The 18,100-nt window shown below is 45.1% G+C and overlaps 1 protein-coding gene across 3 annotated transcripts in view; it reads right to left on the bottom strand.

The window, feature by feature from the left end:
- TRPC5 (transient receptor potential cation channel subfamily C member 5) overlaps positions 1-18,100 on the bottom strand; it is a 103,602-nt gene that overhangs the window by 53,745 nt on the left and 31,757 nt on the right. For all 3 annotated transcript variants that reach the window (XM_064713071.1, XM_064713069.1, XM_064713070.1), the window contains one exon: positions 1,481-2,002. In XM_064713071.1, the coding sequence (XP_064569141.1) occupies positions 1,481-2,002 (522 nt within the window). The remainder of the gene's footprint in view (positions 1-1,480; positions 2,003-18,100) is intronic.

Raw genomic sequence — 18,100 nt, 5'->3', positions numbered from 1 at the left:
CTAATGAAACTGCTGTCAGCATTCTCCTGGGGTTTGTGGCCTTTATTGAATCAATTTATAAATCTGTGGATCTGAGGGCTTCTGAAAGGCTCTGTGCCCTCTAGCTGAAGTGTGGCTTCCCTCTCTGGAACTTGGGGCAGGAGTCTGGATTTCTGGGAATTGCTGCTCAGCTCCTAAAACAGAGATGGGTCGAGGACTGAGGATCAAGAGGTGTCACAGGTGTGAATAGAGTTGCACCACATGAGTGTTTTCACAAGACTGCTGGTAACTTGGAGACCTGGGACCCTGGGAATGCTCCCAGCCTCTCCTGCTCTCTTTAGCTGCTGTCACATCTCTGGCCCTTTAGAGTTGGTGCTGAATGGGTGCCTGGAAGTGCTTGGTGGCTGCAGGAAGTAAATGGTGTGCTGCATCATTTCCTGCCCTCCATGAGGGAGCCAGTGTTCAGGAGCCAGACAGCCCCTTCTAGCTCTGGGCTCCTGTATAAAAGCAGCCACTGGGAAGAGCTTTTAGAGCGAGCAGAGCTGGGAATGTCTGCAGGCTGTTCTTTGCAGGGGCACAATGAGCTGGGATTCAAGCAGCTTTGAGACAGAAATTATTGCTGCTCTAGAAGCCACAGCCCACAGCAGTAAGTCCCAGTCCTGTTACCCTCAATTGCTGTCAGATTCATGCTGTCACCAAGGTGCCCTGAGCCTCCTGGTTTGTGACTAATCCCTGTGCACATCAAAAAATCCCACCTGAGAGCCAGCACTGAACAAACCCACAGTGTAGGATTGACAGGGGGTAGCACAGTCGGGACAGATGGAGATGAGAGATCTCTGCAGCCAGGGCTGGAACTTGGGGTTTATTGCAAAGGGCCTGGGTGCAGGGCCCTGCTGGGAGCTGCCAAACACAGCTCAGAGCAGGCCCCAGAGAAGAGAGGGGGAGAGAGGATGAGACGGTGAGAGAGTAAAAGGGTAAGAGAGTAAAAGGGGTAAGAGAATAAATGGAGTAAGAGCTAAGAGCTAAGACCACAATGTTCCTGTTACAATAAAATAAATCTTCTTCTGTGTTGAATATTCTGATTCTCACTTAACCAATCTAGTACAATATACAAATCTTATAGCATTTACATACAGCCTATAAGAATCATTACATTACCTTACTGTGTTATATTTTAAACCCTAAAAACTCCTCTTTGGGCCCCTTCTGCCAAGCTAGCAGGGTCTGCTCTGACCCTTGGGCCTGTCTGCAAGCAGAGGGTGTTGTTCCATCAAAAGGGGATTACCTTCAGCCAGGCACACCATTGTTTTCCAGTTGTTCAGTAACTGAGGGATCTCAAAACTTGCTTTCATTTCAATCTCACTTATAGCTTCCATATTCTCAAAATCTTTTGCCAGACAACCATATTTGTAAGGCTTTCCTGTTTCATCTTCCCCAACACCACAGCAACTCAAGAAATGAATTCTTTCACCCAACACCTTCACATTTAGGTGACTCTTACCTCTTTCTGGTGATACTTTATTGCTACCTTCAGCTTTGCCAAGTCGTGACACTTCTGGGGATCCAGCTCCTCGCTCTGATCGTCCCTGTGATTGAGAATGATCTCCAGCTCCCGGGAGCTCCGTGCCTGGTCCAAAAGGTCCTTGGCAAAACGCTTGCACTGCTGGGACAGCTCCTCATACTCAGCCTTGAACTCATTCTCCACCTTGCTCAGCTCCTTCAGCTCCCAGCCCAGGCGGAAGGCGGTCAGGATGGGATCCTCGCTCGATAAGGCAATCAACGAAGGGCTGGCTAAGGCTTTGTAGATGTTCAGCCTTGACCTGGAGTGCCTCAGGCTGTCCACCTCGGAGCTGGAGACGCATTCCACGCAGTTGCACCTGATCTGGTGCGGCCGTGGGATGGTCACCCGCCTTTGCACGAGCAGTTTGATGATCTCGTAGTTGTTGGTGTGAGCCGCCAGCATGATGGGGGTGATGTCTGGGGTGAACTCTGAAAACTGGGTGTCCATCATCAGCGTTGGAACCTGCATGGAGGGATAAACCACAAGGGGAAAAGTAAACATCTCACGTGGAGCAGCAGGATTTAGATGTCCCTCATTCATACCTTGGGAGTGACACCATAACAAAATGGGTTTTGTGGCACCCTCTGTGCTGTAAATGCTGCTGTAGGCAGGCTTAGCCACACACTGCTATTCTGGCAAAACCATTTTCCCCCAAATGTTGCAAATCTGCCTCCTGAGCACTCCTTCCCAGTCTGGTATAAAAGTCAGTCCCATCCCCATCCAAATGTGAATCTGGTGTGAAATGGGTATGGGTTCATACATCAAACAGAAAAACAAAAACCAAAACAACAAAAAAAAAAGAAAGAAAGAAAAAAAAAAAAGAAAAAAAGAAAAAAAAAGAAAGAAAGAAAAGAAAAAAAAGAGAAAAAAAAGAAGAAAAAAGAGAAAAAGAAAGAAAGAAAGAAAGAAAAAGAAAGAAAGAAAAGAAAGAAAGAAAGAAAGAAAGAAAGAAAGAAAGAAAGAAAGAAAGAAAGAAAGAAAGAAAAAAGAAAGAAAGAAAGAAAGAAAGAAAGAAAGAAAGGAAAGAAAGAAAGAAAGAAAGAAAGAAGAAAAAAACAAAACTCAAAAAACCAAGAAAAAAAAAAATCAGAAAAAAAAAGAGGGCAAAAAAAAGGAAGAAAAAAGGCCCAGGTAATTACACAAAAAGAAAGAAAAGTCTAGAAAAGAGTGAACACAGAATAGATTTCCATAACTGCCATTACTGCACTATATATCTGCATCAGCAGGCCAAGAACCTGCTCAAAGCAGGTTCTGCACACACCAAACACTGGTCTGCAGCTGGGCAAAACTCTTCACTTTTGCCTACTGTTTTTATTTGAAAATATTTTTCAGTGTAAGGATACATTACTTAACTGCCCTCAGAATAGACTCGTAGGTTTTTTTAGAACAGATTTGAAAAAAATTAAATGTAAAATTAATGAGCCATAGTCCACTACAAATAAGCCACTCCAGGGTGTGCATTTTCCAGCTACTGCTGCACTTCTCAAAGGATGAGCTTAATGCACACCCTGTTGTGTCTTATTACTATATGCAGAGTGTAAAATTAGCTGGGAATGCTGTTAGATGCAAGCACCCAGTGTGTTTCCATTTGCAGGCAGGCAGCTCTCTTTGCTGTGTGTTAATCAGTGCCCACCACTCCTGCCCTGGCACATCCTGCTGCTCCAGGGGGCACAGCTGGGCTGGGGGAACAGGGGGTCTGCTCCCTTGGCAAATATCAGAGATATCTTGGAGAAACTGCCAAGGATTCCTAATGGCAGGAAATGTTCCTCAGCCTGCCTAAATCCAAGAGCAAAGCAGTGATGGAGGAGTGTGAGGTAAGAAATTCCTCTGCAGGACACACCTAAGGCTGGTGGTGAGACCTCCAGGCTCATCAGGAAGGTGGTACATGGCTGAATAAATTCACATTTTTGTGCTTCATGTTGTGTTAATCATGCCCACAGAGCCACAGTGTCTCCGGCACATCGCCCTGGGCCATGTGCCAAGGATTCTAATGGCAGGAAATGTTCTCAGCTGCCTAAATCAGGAGCAAGCAGTGAGGAGGAGCAAGAAATCTGCAGGACACACCTCAGGCTGGTGGTGATACCTCCAGCCTCGGAATCTCAAGTTTCCCTGAGAGTTAAGAGCCTGCAGAGCACTAAAGAGCCAAAACTGATCAATAAATTCTTACACGTAGAAGTGTGACAGCTCACAACACGCTCCCAAAGGTGCTCACCACACTGTCAGGTCAGTCACAGGAGCCTGGAGGCATTTTGTGAACAAATCTGCTCCCCTGGCTGTGGCACATGAGGAGTTAAATCCCTGGCACCTTGCAGGCTTTGGAGAGGCTGGTGCCCACAGAGGCAGGAGGGAGGGAAAGCAGTCCTGAGCATTTGCTGTGGGTCATGGAGGGCTTGGTGGCCCTTAGCAAGGTTGGATAAATGTATTTTAAGATATCCAGTAACAAATGGCTGAAAGCAGCTCTCCGTGTAAGGTCTTGCTCTCTCTTCCTTTCCCTTTGCTTAGCTTGTTTAGGTGGTTTCTTAAATGTCAAGAGAAAGGTGTGGGGTTTTCTTTTTTTCTCTTTCATAGAAGCTTTTTTTTTCTTCAAGACCTGATGCTTGACTATAACTGCATTTATCTTTCTTCCTGCCCTTTTTCAATCAGTGCCTGGCTGCTGCATTCAGAGCCTGTGCCTCAAAGGAAGAACACTTTTCCTCCTCTATCACTTCTATTACTGTCAGGTTTAATCTTGTTTTTCTATATGGAAGTTATTGTACCCAGGGCTGCGAGAAGGATTTTCAGCTTTACACAGATGAGGAATTCATGTTGCTCAGAATATGAAATGGGCACTGGAGGAGAAGGCAGTGATGTTACAGGTGGGGATAGTGCTAATCCTGTCTGCTCCACAGGCTGTCTAAATATGGATCTGGAGCACTCAGAATGGTTTGGGATGGAATGAAGTGATCTCCCATCCTTATTCTGGCTGGGATCACAAACCCTCAGCCCTAAATCAGAGCAGTGTCTCGTGAGGACTGGAACACTGGTAGGGGAGGTGTGTTCTTGTCGCAGACATCTTTTCATGAAAAATCCTTTCTTTAGGATTTTTCCTCTTGAGAAGCTGAGAGGCTTCAAGAACAAAATGTAAACAATGGTTATCTGCTGCTGTGAAATGCAACAGGTGCATCTGTGATTGGCCCATCTTAGATGTTTATAATTAATGGCCAATCACAGTCTGCTGGCTCAGGCTCTCTGTCCAAGCCACAAGCCTTTGTTATCATTCCTTTCTATTCTTAGCTTAGCCAGCCTTCTGATTAAATCCTTTCTTCTATTCTTTTAGTATAGTTTTAATGTAATATATATCATAAAATAATAAATCAAGCCTTCTGAAACATGGAGTCAGATCCTCATCTCTTCCCTCATGCAAGAACCCCTGTGAACACGGTCACATGTTCTCCTGGGCACCTCACAGAACTTTAAATTAAGGGATAAAGAGGGAAATGGTGGTGCAGGGACCCAGAGGCTCTGAGGAGCAGAGCTGTGCAGGGATCCAGGCACTGGAGTTATTTCTGAGCAGCAAAGCAAACCAGCACAACACAGAGCAGGGACAGTGTGACCAGGGGCTGCTGCAGCCGCTGTTCTGTGTCTGCCTGACCCAAGGGCCATGGATTGGCCCAAAATTGCCTGTCTTGTGATAAATATTCTTGTTGTCTTCTCACACAGTGTTTTTTGATAACCTGCATCACTAACTATCTGTTTTAAAGCTGTGGCTATGCAGAGCCTTTGCTTAAGGGCTGTGCTCTGTCACTGGAGGGGCAGCAGGGATCACAGCAGCACTGATGTTCCTCCTGTGATGCTCTGCCCAGCTGAGTTCATGTTTAGATCACCTTCTCCTGTGTCTTGGGCTAACCTGCAGTGATGGAAGCAGAAGAGGAATCATTTATTCTACCCCAAGGGCTCTGCTGAGCTCTTCCAGGGTTATTTTCATTAAGTGACCTGAAAAACAAAATTCTTTTCCATTAACCTCCTCGCCTGACACCAGCTGCTAACCCCAGTCCCTCAGAACCTTAATGCCACCACCTGCACAGGAGCAAACACCTTGTCTGCATTTCATCTTGGTTCTTTTCATTTGAGAAATTCACACTACTGTTGACAACAAGTGACTGAGTGCTTGTTATCATCTGCCTAGATTTAATCCTCATAAGGTCCTGCTTACCCCTGTACCACTGCTGCTCTGAAAGATGCTGCAGCGAGTGAAAAATCCCCTTTATTTGAAAAGGAGGGTGAAGAAACAAGCTTAATTCATTAAAGGAGAAGGATTAGCTCACATAAAAGTGCTGTTCAGTACAGCTAAGCTCTCCTCTGAATGGAAAAATAAGTTTTCCAGCAAAATAGTGCAATGCTGGAAAGGAGATCTGGATGGAAAGAGAGCAGGAATCTCTGCTCTTAGTGAGGAGTACAGTGTAAGAGGAATTAAACTGCAGAAGGGGAAACAAAAAGAAAGAAGCAGGCACTGCAAATCTGGTGGCCTTGTTGTAGGTGTTTTAGGAGTTTTACTTTTAATTTAATCTAGTTTGGTATCTGTCCCTGGAGCAGCTCCTCTGGTTTAGTGCTGTGTAAAAGCAGCCCAGCCTCCAAGACTGCTCAGCAATGGGAACCACACTGCAATAAATGGGAAAACTGAGGAGATTCAGCTCAAAAACATTCACCCTCAGCCAAACTAACGGACAAATGGAAATGTACCTTTTGCCTTTTATGGATAATAATATTTTGTCTGTAAATAACTCACTGTGCTTTTACCTGTAACATTTGGAATTGCCCTGTTTTCAAGCCATCTGCATTTCATAAACCATCATCTCCCCTGGATCAGTGCAATAAATTGTAAGTATAACCATGATAAACTGTAAATACATTGATCTGTAAATACATTAATCTGCATTATTTTCAGCTTGTATAGCTTGTATAAAACAGCTGTGTTTTATAGAAGATTTTCTGATTGCCAACACGAACTTGGGGAAAGCTACAAATCTAATCCAGCTTTCTTGTAAGCTTCGTTTAGGCATTGGAAGCAACTTTGTGTGGGACCCTGGGAAGGTGGTTCATGGCTGAATAAATGTCAGCATTTATTTCAGGTGATTCAGTGGTGTCTGGTATGAGAGTGATGCCAGAATTTATATTAATAGGGAGTTTGTGGTTTTTACTCTCAAGAGCAATTCATTGACTGAAATGATGTAATTTGGTTAATGAAATATAATGAACAATACAAAGTGCTATCTAAGAAGTCATGTAGTTTAAGGGTTTGTGTGCTGGTTATTCACAATCTTGGTGAATATGGCACACATTGTAGATGTATTTATGGGCAAACTCTGCTGTTATTGAAGTGTTCCACTGGTTCCAGAATATCCAGCTGAAGAAAAGGCTCTTCCTGGTCTAAAATCTCCTCAGTGACTTACAAATGTGCCTGCAAAGCCAAATAAAATCTCCGCTCCTCAGACTGACACTGCAGAACATTTGACAATTAGTGCCTTTTAGTGCCTTGTAGCAAGCCAAATGCTGATAGAAGGTTACCAGATGGTGCACATTAACACTGAAATAGGTATCTCTGAATTTTAAAAAAACATTCTATAGAATCACGGAACTGCTAATAATTGTTAATTATTGTAATGCACGAAAGAATGTGAAAAAGTAGATCTGTGACATCTGTATAACCAAATATCCTTCTCTACAACCAGTGAGCAGAAGTAAAATACTGATAGAGCCGCTCTAGATCCTTCCAGTTTTAATTTGGCTTCTTATCCATGTGTTTAGAAATGGAGGTGGGCCCAGGGGATTCGCTCTCAGGGCTGAACTGAACCCAGAGCACTTGGCAGGGGCAGAGCTGCACCAGAGCCTGTGCTCAGCCATGTGTGCATGAATAAAGCACAGCCACAGAGATTGTCAAAAGATGTCACCATTTCTGCCTGATGCCACATAATAACTTCTGCTGGGGATTAAAAAAAAAGAGAGGGGCTCAGAGAGGAGCCTTCAGGAGGAAAGGATTTTGAAAATATGCATTTTAATGGCTGTGGCAAGTTCCTGCAGCCAGAGCCCCCTCTGTGTGTGTGTGTCTCTGTGTGTGTGTGTGAATCCACAAAATCAGAGGGTTTGGGAAAGCTGCAAAAGGCAGGCCTCAGAGACAGCAGAACTGTGATTAGAGCTAAGCAGTGGCCATAAAATAAGTCAGTAGAAAAATTATGTAAAAAGTAGAAAAGTAAGGACAAATAGAACAATGGTCTGTGTATTAATGCTTGTCTAGAACTCCTTAACCTGCAGAAAAGTATATCTAGTGAGATATTAGGAAGTTCTGATAATGGAGCTTCTAAATGTGAAGTTTAATAATGGAGTTCTAATAATGAAGTTTAATAATGGAGCTCTGTGCATTGTGTTTTAAGGCTTACAAGCAGGTACTGTATCCAAAATAAGCAGGCATTGCTTTAACAGAAGGTACCTGTGCTTATAGTGGTTGGATAGAACTGCTGTCAATGTGCTCTCGCTTTGTGTGATTGGTCAAAAAACTTATAAAGTAAGTTGTAACATTAAGTTCTTTGTCTGCTGCCTGGGATATGAGCTGATGCCATCTTCCCATTGTCATAGCCATGGGATGAGACTGATGCTGGAAAATAAAACAGCTCAAAGCACATTGCTAAGCAGTCCTGTCCTGTTTGTGATTTGTACAGAGACCCAGGCTGGTGATATGTGTGTGTGTCTCTGTGTGTGTCTCTGTGTGTGTCTCTGTGCCTGTCTCTCTCTCTGTGCCTCTCTCCTGAGCCCTCTCCTTCCCTGTGTGTGCAGGAGATGAGATGAGGCACTTGATGATGATGAAGGAATGCAGAGTGCAGTCATTGTGGCTGACTCTGCGAGTCACAGGGGGACACTGACAAGAGTTACCTCGTGTTTGAACCTCTTGTGCTGAGCTGGAGTGCAACCTGAGCTCACTTTGCCCTGAATTCCTGTGCCTTGATGCACTTCAGAGCCACTGGGAAGAGCAGAACCACTTCAGAGCAGGGAGATGGGCTGGGAGTGCCTACAGGAGCTGTGCCACGAGGAGCTGCAGCCTCTCCTGGCTTCTCCTCAGTGCAGGAATGTTTTACAAGCCTGCTGCAGTCCTAATTTATCACATATTTTATCCTGATTTATCACATGTTAAGTGATGTTATCTCCAGGGAACCGTGGCTCCATCACACCCCTGCATGGTCTGGGCTCACTGAGTGGGGACACTCCTCCACGCAGAACAAACACAGCACAACAGTTCAGGATTGTCACAAATCCAGGCAATAATGAAGCTGCTGAAGTGGCCCAAGTGACATGGGGACCTGGCTCACAGTGTTTTATGGATCTACCAAAAATGCAATATTCTGGGTCTTCCCAAAATGCAGAGATTCCCTGGCTGCTTGCTGGAGCTTTTCCTGAGACTGTGACACCAACACAGGTGTAAGCCCAGAATTACTGACATGGCAGTGAACTGAATGAGCTCCTCAAGACTGGACAGGCAGACTAGCTGGCTTGTTCCTGATCATTGGTACTTTTTCCCCTCATTTGGAAACACAAAATGCTGTTTGTTTGGGTTTTTCCACCTTTCTTCATTACCATTTTAAAAGTTACTCTGTGATAGGAGCAGCTGTTCTGAGTAAAAGTTATTAGGGTTTATTCTTTATTTTTAATGCTGTTTTTAAGCTTTGAAACTAATTTTATTAAAGAGCTTGCTTAATTCAGTCCTATAAATTTCTTAACTACTCTAAGGACCTTGCAATGTTGCTGCATCTGAGATATTTTTTCATTTTCTGGATAAGCTTTCCCCTGACCCCAAACAGAACTGAAACAAAGACAGCCTATGGTTATCTGGAAATTTGAGGCTCTATCTTCAAGGTAATCTTTATTTTATTACAGTTACTATTTTTCTAATATTTTTCAGGCTTTATTCTAGGAGGGAGAGCTGTCCAGTTTTTTGATTCATTTTTCTTGGTCTCTGTATTATCTATTCTTAGTGGTAACAAGGACAAGATGTGCTAATATAGGTTAATAATCACGCTATCTACAGTCTTTTATATCATCTTTGTACATAAAACATCCCCTCTTCCTGTAATTTATCACCTTGCGTGGATGAGAGATGTTTCATTAAGTTTAGGTGAGGTAATAAGTTGCTGACAGGGCTTGAAGAGGGAGGGCTTTTTCCTTGGGTTGCATTCATATTCAATCACATTCCTTCAGAAAAAAATTTAGATCAGATTGGATCATGAGACAGTGTCAGGGAGATGAGTGAGTTACTGCCCCTGGCGCCAGCCCAGCGCTGCCTGATGCTGCACAAAACACAAATCCTGGTGCTCACAGACCAGGAGCTTCATTATTCCCCATTCTGACTACCAAGCTGTGCTTTTGGTGATGCCTCAGGTTTTAGCTTTTATATTTTTCACATTCTGTGCTGCTTTGGTGTGTAGATCTGAGCTTAATATGAGGGGATGGTGAGCGTAGGGAGACAAAACAATTCCTGCTCCAGCTGGGACCAAGGACAAATGATCCAAATCTCAGCCCAAGAGCACAAACACCGTGGGCTGGAGAGAGAAAAACAAGCAGGGTGGGACTGCATGGGCTAAAGCTGGAATGGGACAATGAACTGCAAGGTGCAAATGGAGCAGAACTGATCAAAGTGAAAGACCAGTTGTGAGCAGTTGTGCATTTTGGGACCATTTTGGTTCATCTTGGGTGCAGCCCTGGCTGGGCTCTTGTGCTGCCCAAGGTGGATCCATTGAGGCCTTTTAATAAATCCCTGCTTTATTCTTTAACTCTGTCCAGCCTCTGTCCTAGCTCAGCCTTCCCAAGACATCAGTGGCACTGTTGTTTTACCAACCAAGAAGATGCTGTGGCTTCTGAAAAGACCCCAGAGTTTGGAACAGCAAAGAAATGACAACCTAGACAGGTGGCAGGGGCTTGCATAAGAGAGAAAAAAAGATCTGTGTGGTTGAGATCCTCCTTTATTCCCACTCTGTCAGTGACTCCCTCTGATATCCCCAGTGCTGGGAAGTCAAAAGCCTCCAGGGTAATGCTGTGCCCCTGCTGCTGCAGAGCCTGGCACTGCCTCATCCTCTGCTGCCTGAGGAGCACTTGGAGCACACCAGCCCTCCCTCACTGCCATGAACTAAACACTAACCATTCACACAGCCCTGAGCCTCTCTGCAGTTTTCCAGCATCCTCCCAAGGCAATGACACAGCGAAGACCTTGGATCACAGCGTTCCCTCCCTGCAGCAACTCAGAGACAAGAAATACTGCTCCCAGTCAATGCCTCTTTGATATTCCACCACCACTGCCACCAAAGTGCTGCCCCACCAGGCTGTATTTTGCCATGGGACAGCAAAATACTGCTCCTACAGGGATAAACAATCCATAAATGTGATTTTGCCAGCCCAGCACAGCTCTATTCAACAGCCAGGTGAGGCTGAGGGACTCCTGCTAAGCTGCCCTGCAGTTCTTCACAGATCTTTATAGATCCCAGAGCTTTGTTCTGCAGGAGCCTGCAATTTGTGACGTTCACTCTTCCCACTGAGAGAAGCTTCCCTTGGAAAAAATGTCTTGTAACTATTGCCCCAGGAAGAGTCTCCCACAAATCTGTATCAGGGAATCTAAACAGCCATGTCAAACCTCTGGGTTTGGGGTTTCAGACAGAGCAGAGGCAAACATGTGTTGAGTGATGTCAGGGGATGCTCTGATGGGGGTTAGGAGCCAAGGGAGGTGGGTACCTAGGCACATCTATGGATGATGGGTAGATAATATGGATTTTTGAAACTAAATTCCTTAATCAACACATCTACAGAGAGCCCTGAAGTTCACTTGTGTAGCAGCACAAACAGGATTTTTTTGCCCTATAATAGTTCATCCACCCAGCTGAATCCTGAGAACCCACCACACCTGACTGAAAATTCTCTGTACAGTGTGCCCAGAGCAGGCAAGTGCTCAGAATCCTCCCACAGATCAGTAAAGACAATTCTCTGGGAAGCATCTTGGATAATTCCTGACTTCTCACCTGTCTGTGTGTTCAATTACAAGCATGGCAGGTTTGTGCATGCTGTGATGCAGTTCTTGGCTTGACCCCCACCAGCACCCTAGGAAATAATGACAGAGTTTATGCTGACCCAGGAGAGGGAACCAGTGCCTTATTGCCACTGTTAGGAACCTGGTATCTGCAACTGCCTTCATCTCCTGAGTCCAGGAGATGTTTCACCCAGTTCTTTATCCCTTAGATTTAAGATTATCTGGGGACTGAGGCAATGGGGAGGGAGGAAAGAATTTCCCAGTTAAATGAAATCATTAGCTGAAGTGATCTTTGATTCCTCTGTTGTTTAGTTTAATTAGATGGAATTCATTTTGAAGGCAGCCACCAGTGTCAAAGGCATGTTAACTATAACTGTGAATTATTACTGCATCAATAAAAATAATGAAAAGCTTGGGTGCTAATGGACCCATTAGGCTTTGAAGCTGCTTCTCTGTTTTCAGACATGATCCTTCTTCCTTATTGTTGCTTTCAAATATTCCCACACTGAGAACTTGTGGCCATATTTTTCTTCACTGGTTCTACTCTTCAGAACCTCCTCTTGCTCAGGAGTGTTTCTAGCCAGGTTCTGCCCTTCCTTTTCACTTTGGACCCTCCTGTTATCGTGGAAATGACTGGTTTGGGTTACACCCATCAGCCTGTTCCCCTCTGTTCCAGTGCTCCTCAGCCACCATTCAGAACTGCCACAGAATTCCTTCATACAGATGCCTGTTCCTAAACCTCTCCTCTTTCCAACTGCCTGCATAATCTAGATTTCATACTGTGAGATTTTGGAGAACTGAACTGTTTCTTTTGACTTAAATGGTAGCACAAGGCTGGCAATGAGCTTGTACCAGCAAGTGCAAAATCAAGGCCTGTCAGTGGTAAGAGCTAAACTTTCCACAGGTTTCTGCACATGGGACAAAACCCTGTGTCAGTAGGGAAATTAGGCTAAATCACATTGTCTCAAGAAAGTTATTAGATTTGGGCAAGAATATAATGGTTTAATGCAACCTTTATTTTCTGTTTCACAAAAGGCTGTCTCTAGGCTGTTCATCTGTGGGATCTGAACAAAGATTAATGTGGATTTTCACTCATCAGCTTGCTTAAGAGAGGATTTTTGAGGTCAAGTTTTAGGATCACTAACACTATCTAGTGCAGCAATCTTCTACCAATTTTCACTCATCAGCTCACCTAAAAGGGGATTTTTGAGGTCGAATTTTAGGTTCACTAACACTATCCAGTGCAGCAATGTTGTACCAATCTGATGATTAGCAACTAAGACTGAAAACTTGCCTTTTATTCTCTATAGTCTCCTCTTCACAGCCATACTCTTCCAGAGGCTGTACCTGCAAACTCCTTCTTTTGGAACACATATGGATGGCACTGATTCAGAAGGACCAAACAGATCAGAACAAACCAAATCACAGCCATAAACCCTAAGATCCCTTTTCTCTCTTTTTATTCTCATTATTGAGGAATTGCATTTGTAGTCCCATCTGTGAACCAGCTTAATTTGGAGCCATCTGCCACGAGAGCAAATTGCTAAGTTTGCCAGCCAGCAGAGAGAGATGCTGGTACCCTCCTTATGCAAACAGCTGATGTCAGCTCTGATTGTTGTGAAGGAAACAGCCACCGTGGAGGTGCTCGTGGACCTGGAGCCATTCAGATGACTGATTACAGCTCCTTGAAGGAGGGAGGAGGGCTCAGCAGGCAGCAGAGTCCGTGTCTGGAGTGCTGCAAGCACAGCCCTGGCAGGAGGGCAGAGAGGCAGGCGAGACCTGAGCGCTCTGACGCAGCTCCTGCCACCACCCCACACACACAATTCACACCAATGGGCCCCTGAACGCCTCATCTGGAAAATTTGTACTGATGTCAATAGGTTTCCAAGTGTCAGGAAATACAGCTACTGCTGGTAAATTGAGGGTGAATCAAATGCAGGGGGAAATGGGAGTTTTCAGACGTGAATTTCCTGCTCTTTGCTGGCGAAGGTTAGGTGCAGCCTCCAGCTTGGCTGAAAGCAGAACTCACTGTATTGATGTTTGTATAGCAAAAATAACCATCTGATAGCACTTTTAGGGGGAAAATAAACAGCAAAACTCAAAAAGATCAGATAGGTTGAGAGACAAAAGATTTTACAGGGAAGGAGAATTCATTCAACAGGCTTCATATATACATTCCTTTGCTTGTACAGTAGTTCTGAATTAAGAAACAACCCAATAATTTAAAGTTCCCTGTTAATTTCAACCCCATAGGATGCCAGCCAGATCTCTGGTTTTGCTGTGTGCCTAATGCCTTGTTTTGCCATTGCATTTACTGGACCTGTCCCATGCACAGACAACTTTGCATTTCAACATTTCCACCCCCAAAGAGAAAAGCCTCTCCCAAAGTCAATACTGCATTTGCAGCTGCTCAGTTTTGCTATTTCAAACCTATCCCTGCACTTTCTGTTGGTTGTTCAGTGGTTTGTTGTCTTATTTAAATAACATGACACTCATCACTCAGGATGGATTGCCATGCCAAGTACACCTATATTCCTCCTCTGCCCCCATGCAGTACAACATCAGCCTCTGCACTGCCCAGAAAAATCAAACAATAACTATCACAGCACCAGACTAGGCTCACTTTTATTTCCTGAAAAATGCATGTTTGCTGACTACAAACCTCTGCAGAAAAACAACACTTGCACACCCTCCAGGTTCCAGGAATATTAGTTTGTTTTGTTGTTCCTCTTAATATTCATGAACAGGTTGCCTGGTTTCCAAATGCCTGCCATGAGTTTGGGAAAAAACAAGCTATGCTATGGTTTAAGAGACCAGCTGGTCAAAGAGATCTATGGTTTATAAAAAGGAGTAATTGGAGCAAATTATGTAACCCTTGGAAGTTAACCTCTAAAAAATCAAAAAATTAGGGAAGCTGTTTGATTACTGAAGAGGAGGATGGGTCGTTCAAGCCTGGGCTTTACTCTCTGCTGGGAGTGAAGCACACCAGAACATCTCTATGCTCTTCCCATGGTTGCACCATGATAACTTTCTCACTGACCCAAATATCTCCCACAGCCAACAGCATCTTTCAAAACAGCTGTACGTTCCTTAGCTTTACCCTGCCTGTAATTGGTGAAGCCTCCTCCCCAGCTCCACCAACAGAGTCACAGCTCAGTACCCAAAACCACAGCTCTCAGTTCACAGAATCACCAGGTTGGAAGAGACCTTCAAGACCATTGAGTCCAACCCAGCCACAAAATCTCACCCAAACCCTGGCACCCAGTGCCACATCCAGGCTTTGTTAAACACACCCCAGGGATGGGGACTGCACCACCTCCCTGGGCAGCCATTCCACAACTTTATCACCATTTCTGTAAAAAACTTTTTCCTGTTATCCAACCTTGGCACAGCTCGAGGCTGTGTGCTCTGGTTGTGTCAGTTCCTGCAGACAGAGCCCAGCCCCAGCTGAGCACAGGCACCTTTCAGGAGCTGTGCAGAGCGATGGGGGCACCCCTGAGTCTCCTTTTCTGCAGGCTGAGCACCCCCAGCTCCCTCAGGGGCTCCTCTCAGGGTTTGTGTTCCCAGCCCCTCTCTCTGGATGTGCTCAGTGTCCCGAGGTCCTTCCCAAGCTGAGGGGCCAGAGCTGGGCACAGCACTCAGGCTGTGCCCTCACAGTGCCAGGGACAGGGGCACAGGGACCTCCCTGCTCCTGGGACAGCCAGGGACAGCCAGGGGCAGGATGCTCTCCCTGCTCCTGCTGGCCACACCATTCCTTGTTGTCTGGACTGGGCAACACGGATTTGATAAGAAACACTAAGATCTTAAAATAGCCCACAAAGCTCGGTTGGAGATAACCCTAAAAAGAAGCCCATCTGCTGGAGCACATCGCTGCCGATCTCTGCTGTGCTCTGCAGCATCCTCTGGAGCGAGGTGGCTCTCCCCATGTAAACAGAGCAATTTGCTCCTGCGCCGAGCCCCGGGTTGTTATAGTTACTGCCTGTGACTTACCCCTGCCATTGTCACCGCATTCGCAGTAAATGGCGCTTAAACAGCAGGCTAGCAAAGGTTTGCAGAATAATGACTCAGAAAAATTCACTTAATGACAGGATCCCAGCCCCTGAGCCGCCTTCATCCATCCCCACCCTGGGCCTTACAGCATCAACGAGACCCTGATTCTCTTACATAAGGAGCACAGCAAAGGTCACTACGTGTGCTCGAAAGGTTTTCAACTTCTGCTCCCTGAAAAGGTCATCCTACAGGTGGAAAAGCAGAGCTCTTTCCCTCGGGCGGCTCTCAGAGCCGGGAATGGAGCTCTCCTCTTGGAGACTCTGTGGCTGCTGAGTGAACCTTCCTTGGCCGAGCTTCCCACCTTGTTCTGGGGGTCCCTTTTCCAAACCACATCCAGCCACTGCCACTCCACGAGAGGCTGGAACGAGGCAGCTGTAAGAGCTGCTGTCAGGATTGTGGCACGCTGATAAGGCTGAAGATACACACCCATGAAATGGATTATGCTGGATGATGCTGCTCAGCTGCTTTGGAGATGCAAAGACAACAATTAACAGGGCTGACGTGAACAGACGCAAATAGGAACAGCTCTCCATGCCCAGAGAGACACCAGGCTCGGGGAGAGAGGCAAATAACCTGCTCAGAGGCAGGCAGCAGGGAAAGGGAGCCAGCAGGGTCTCCCAGAGCCCAGGCTCAGGTGAATGAACATTCAATAATACAGAGCATTCAGAGGATGCTGCTCCTGCACCTCTGCCCAGAGTGCAGCAGAGACAGCCAGACCCTGATGGCACACATGAACCAAAAAGCTGTCCCCACACAGGCTTGTGCAGGCAAACTGAACCCTCTGTACATTTAATTAATAGATTATACTAAATCTAATATGTAAGAAGTGCAGTGATAGCATCTTACGAATTCCACAGCCAGACAGAAACCTTCCTATGAGGTGTGATTCTTTTGTTACTACAGGAACAAAAAAGCAGCGTTTCTACATGTTTTAGAACATCTAAGTAGCTGATGAGGACAAAGCTGTGCTAATCTGCTTTATCAGGTGCTTTTTGTGAAAGCAATTAGGTGTGGGGCTCCCAAAGGACCTTCTGAGAAAGGGTCCAGCAAGGACAACTGATGAATTTATATTGATACTGCTGTGGAATTAACATCAGGAGCTCGTGCTCAGAAACCCCTCCTGGAACAGCTTTGGGATTTGACAAAATAACCAACTTTGGCCCTTGACAAAATAACCAACTTTGGCCTTGGACAAAATAACCAACTTTGGCCCTGGACAAAATAACCAACTTTGGCCCAGCTTGTCCTATCACCACACACGAAATAAATGTTCATCCCCATCACTGCATGAGCAGTCAGTGAAAGAGCTGCAAGGGCAGTCCAGTCCTGCAGCCCTCTACCAGCAAACTCTTCCTGCAGTCCCCAGAAGAGCCTGAACCCCAGCCAGGGAAGTTAATCCGAGTTTGTTCATAGAATCTTGCACCAAGCCAGTGCTAGTTTAAAATACACTGACGAAATCTGCTCTTGTAACAAACCTTGTAAATAAAGCTGAAACTGGCACCGCATCTTCTCTCCCCCACACATGCTCTCCTCCAAGTTGTAAACCCTGCAGCAGATACAATTCTGGCTACAGAAGGAGGGCTGGCACGGAGATAACAAAAATGGAACAGGCCTACTATGAAATGGATCACTGAACTGGAGACACTGGGGCTGAATTTCAGCTGTAATATATCAACCTCATTTCACGGACCTCTGTCTCTGCCCAGTTAAGCCAGCAGGGCTGGGGATTTGAGTGGACACAAGTTTTGGTATTCAAGGGATGTTACAGAAATCCACATGAATCCCATCACTTGAATCCCATCACTTGCTTTCCATGACATTTCAGGAGAAACTTGTCATTAGTTTGCTATAATCAGTGGCAATTCCTTGTGCTGCTGAAAAAAACTTTTCTGTTCTGCTTTCTGTCCTGTTGAGCTGCAGGATGCTCAAATTTCTAGAAGAACAAGGAAAAAATGGCTCATTCTTAATGGATGGTCTGTATTTTGCTGCTTGCATTTTGTCAGACTAAAACTCAGTACTAACACTTCCATTTTTAGGTCAGATAGAGGAGTTTCATTATCTCTCTGGTTTTTAAACCACACATCAGAATCACACTGCTACAAGCATGCACAATGCTGCTATTTCTAAATAATAAAGCTGAGCACTCTTGAATTCTGTCAGGGTTGATCCTTATTGTTTGCTTGGCTACATGAAATTACTATTGAAAAACTGTGTGCCAAGGGGCCTATGCACTGAAAACATTTTCTTCCGTGATTGATTGGTATTAATCCTTCACACACACAGAGGGATGTGTTCCCTTCAAAAGGAGGCTTGATATATAAGGATTATCCAAGTTTTGGATGTTCCTTTCTAAGCAGTGAATACGCAAAAATTATCAGTGGTCAGCAATGTACATAAATTATTCTAGTTATTGGCAGTAGTGCTTACAAATGAAAGGAAGAAAATCAGAAAAAAAAACAGTTGGTGACAAT

Source organism: Zonotrichia leucophrys, chromosome 4A (genome assembly GCF_028769735.1).
Source record: "Zonotrichia leucophrys gambelii isolate GWCS_2022_RI chromosome 4A, RI_Zleu_2.0, whole genome shotgun sequence".
In the NCBI taxonomy this organism is placed as follows: Eukaryota; Metazoa; Chordata; class Aves; order Passeriformes; family Passerellidae; genus Zonotrichia; species Zonotrichia leucophrys.
Note: the sequence above shows the minus strand (reverse complement) of the source record. Positions and strands in the feature narration are given on the sequence as shown.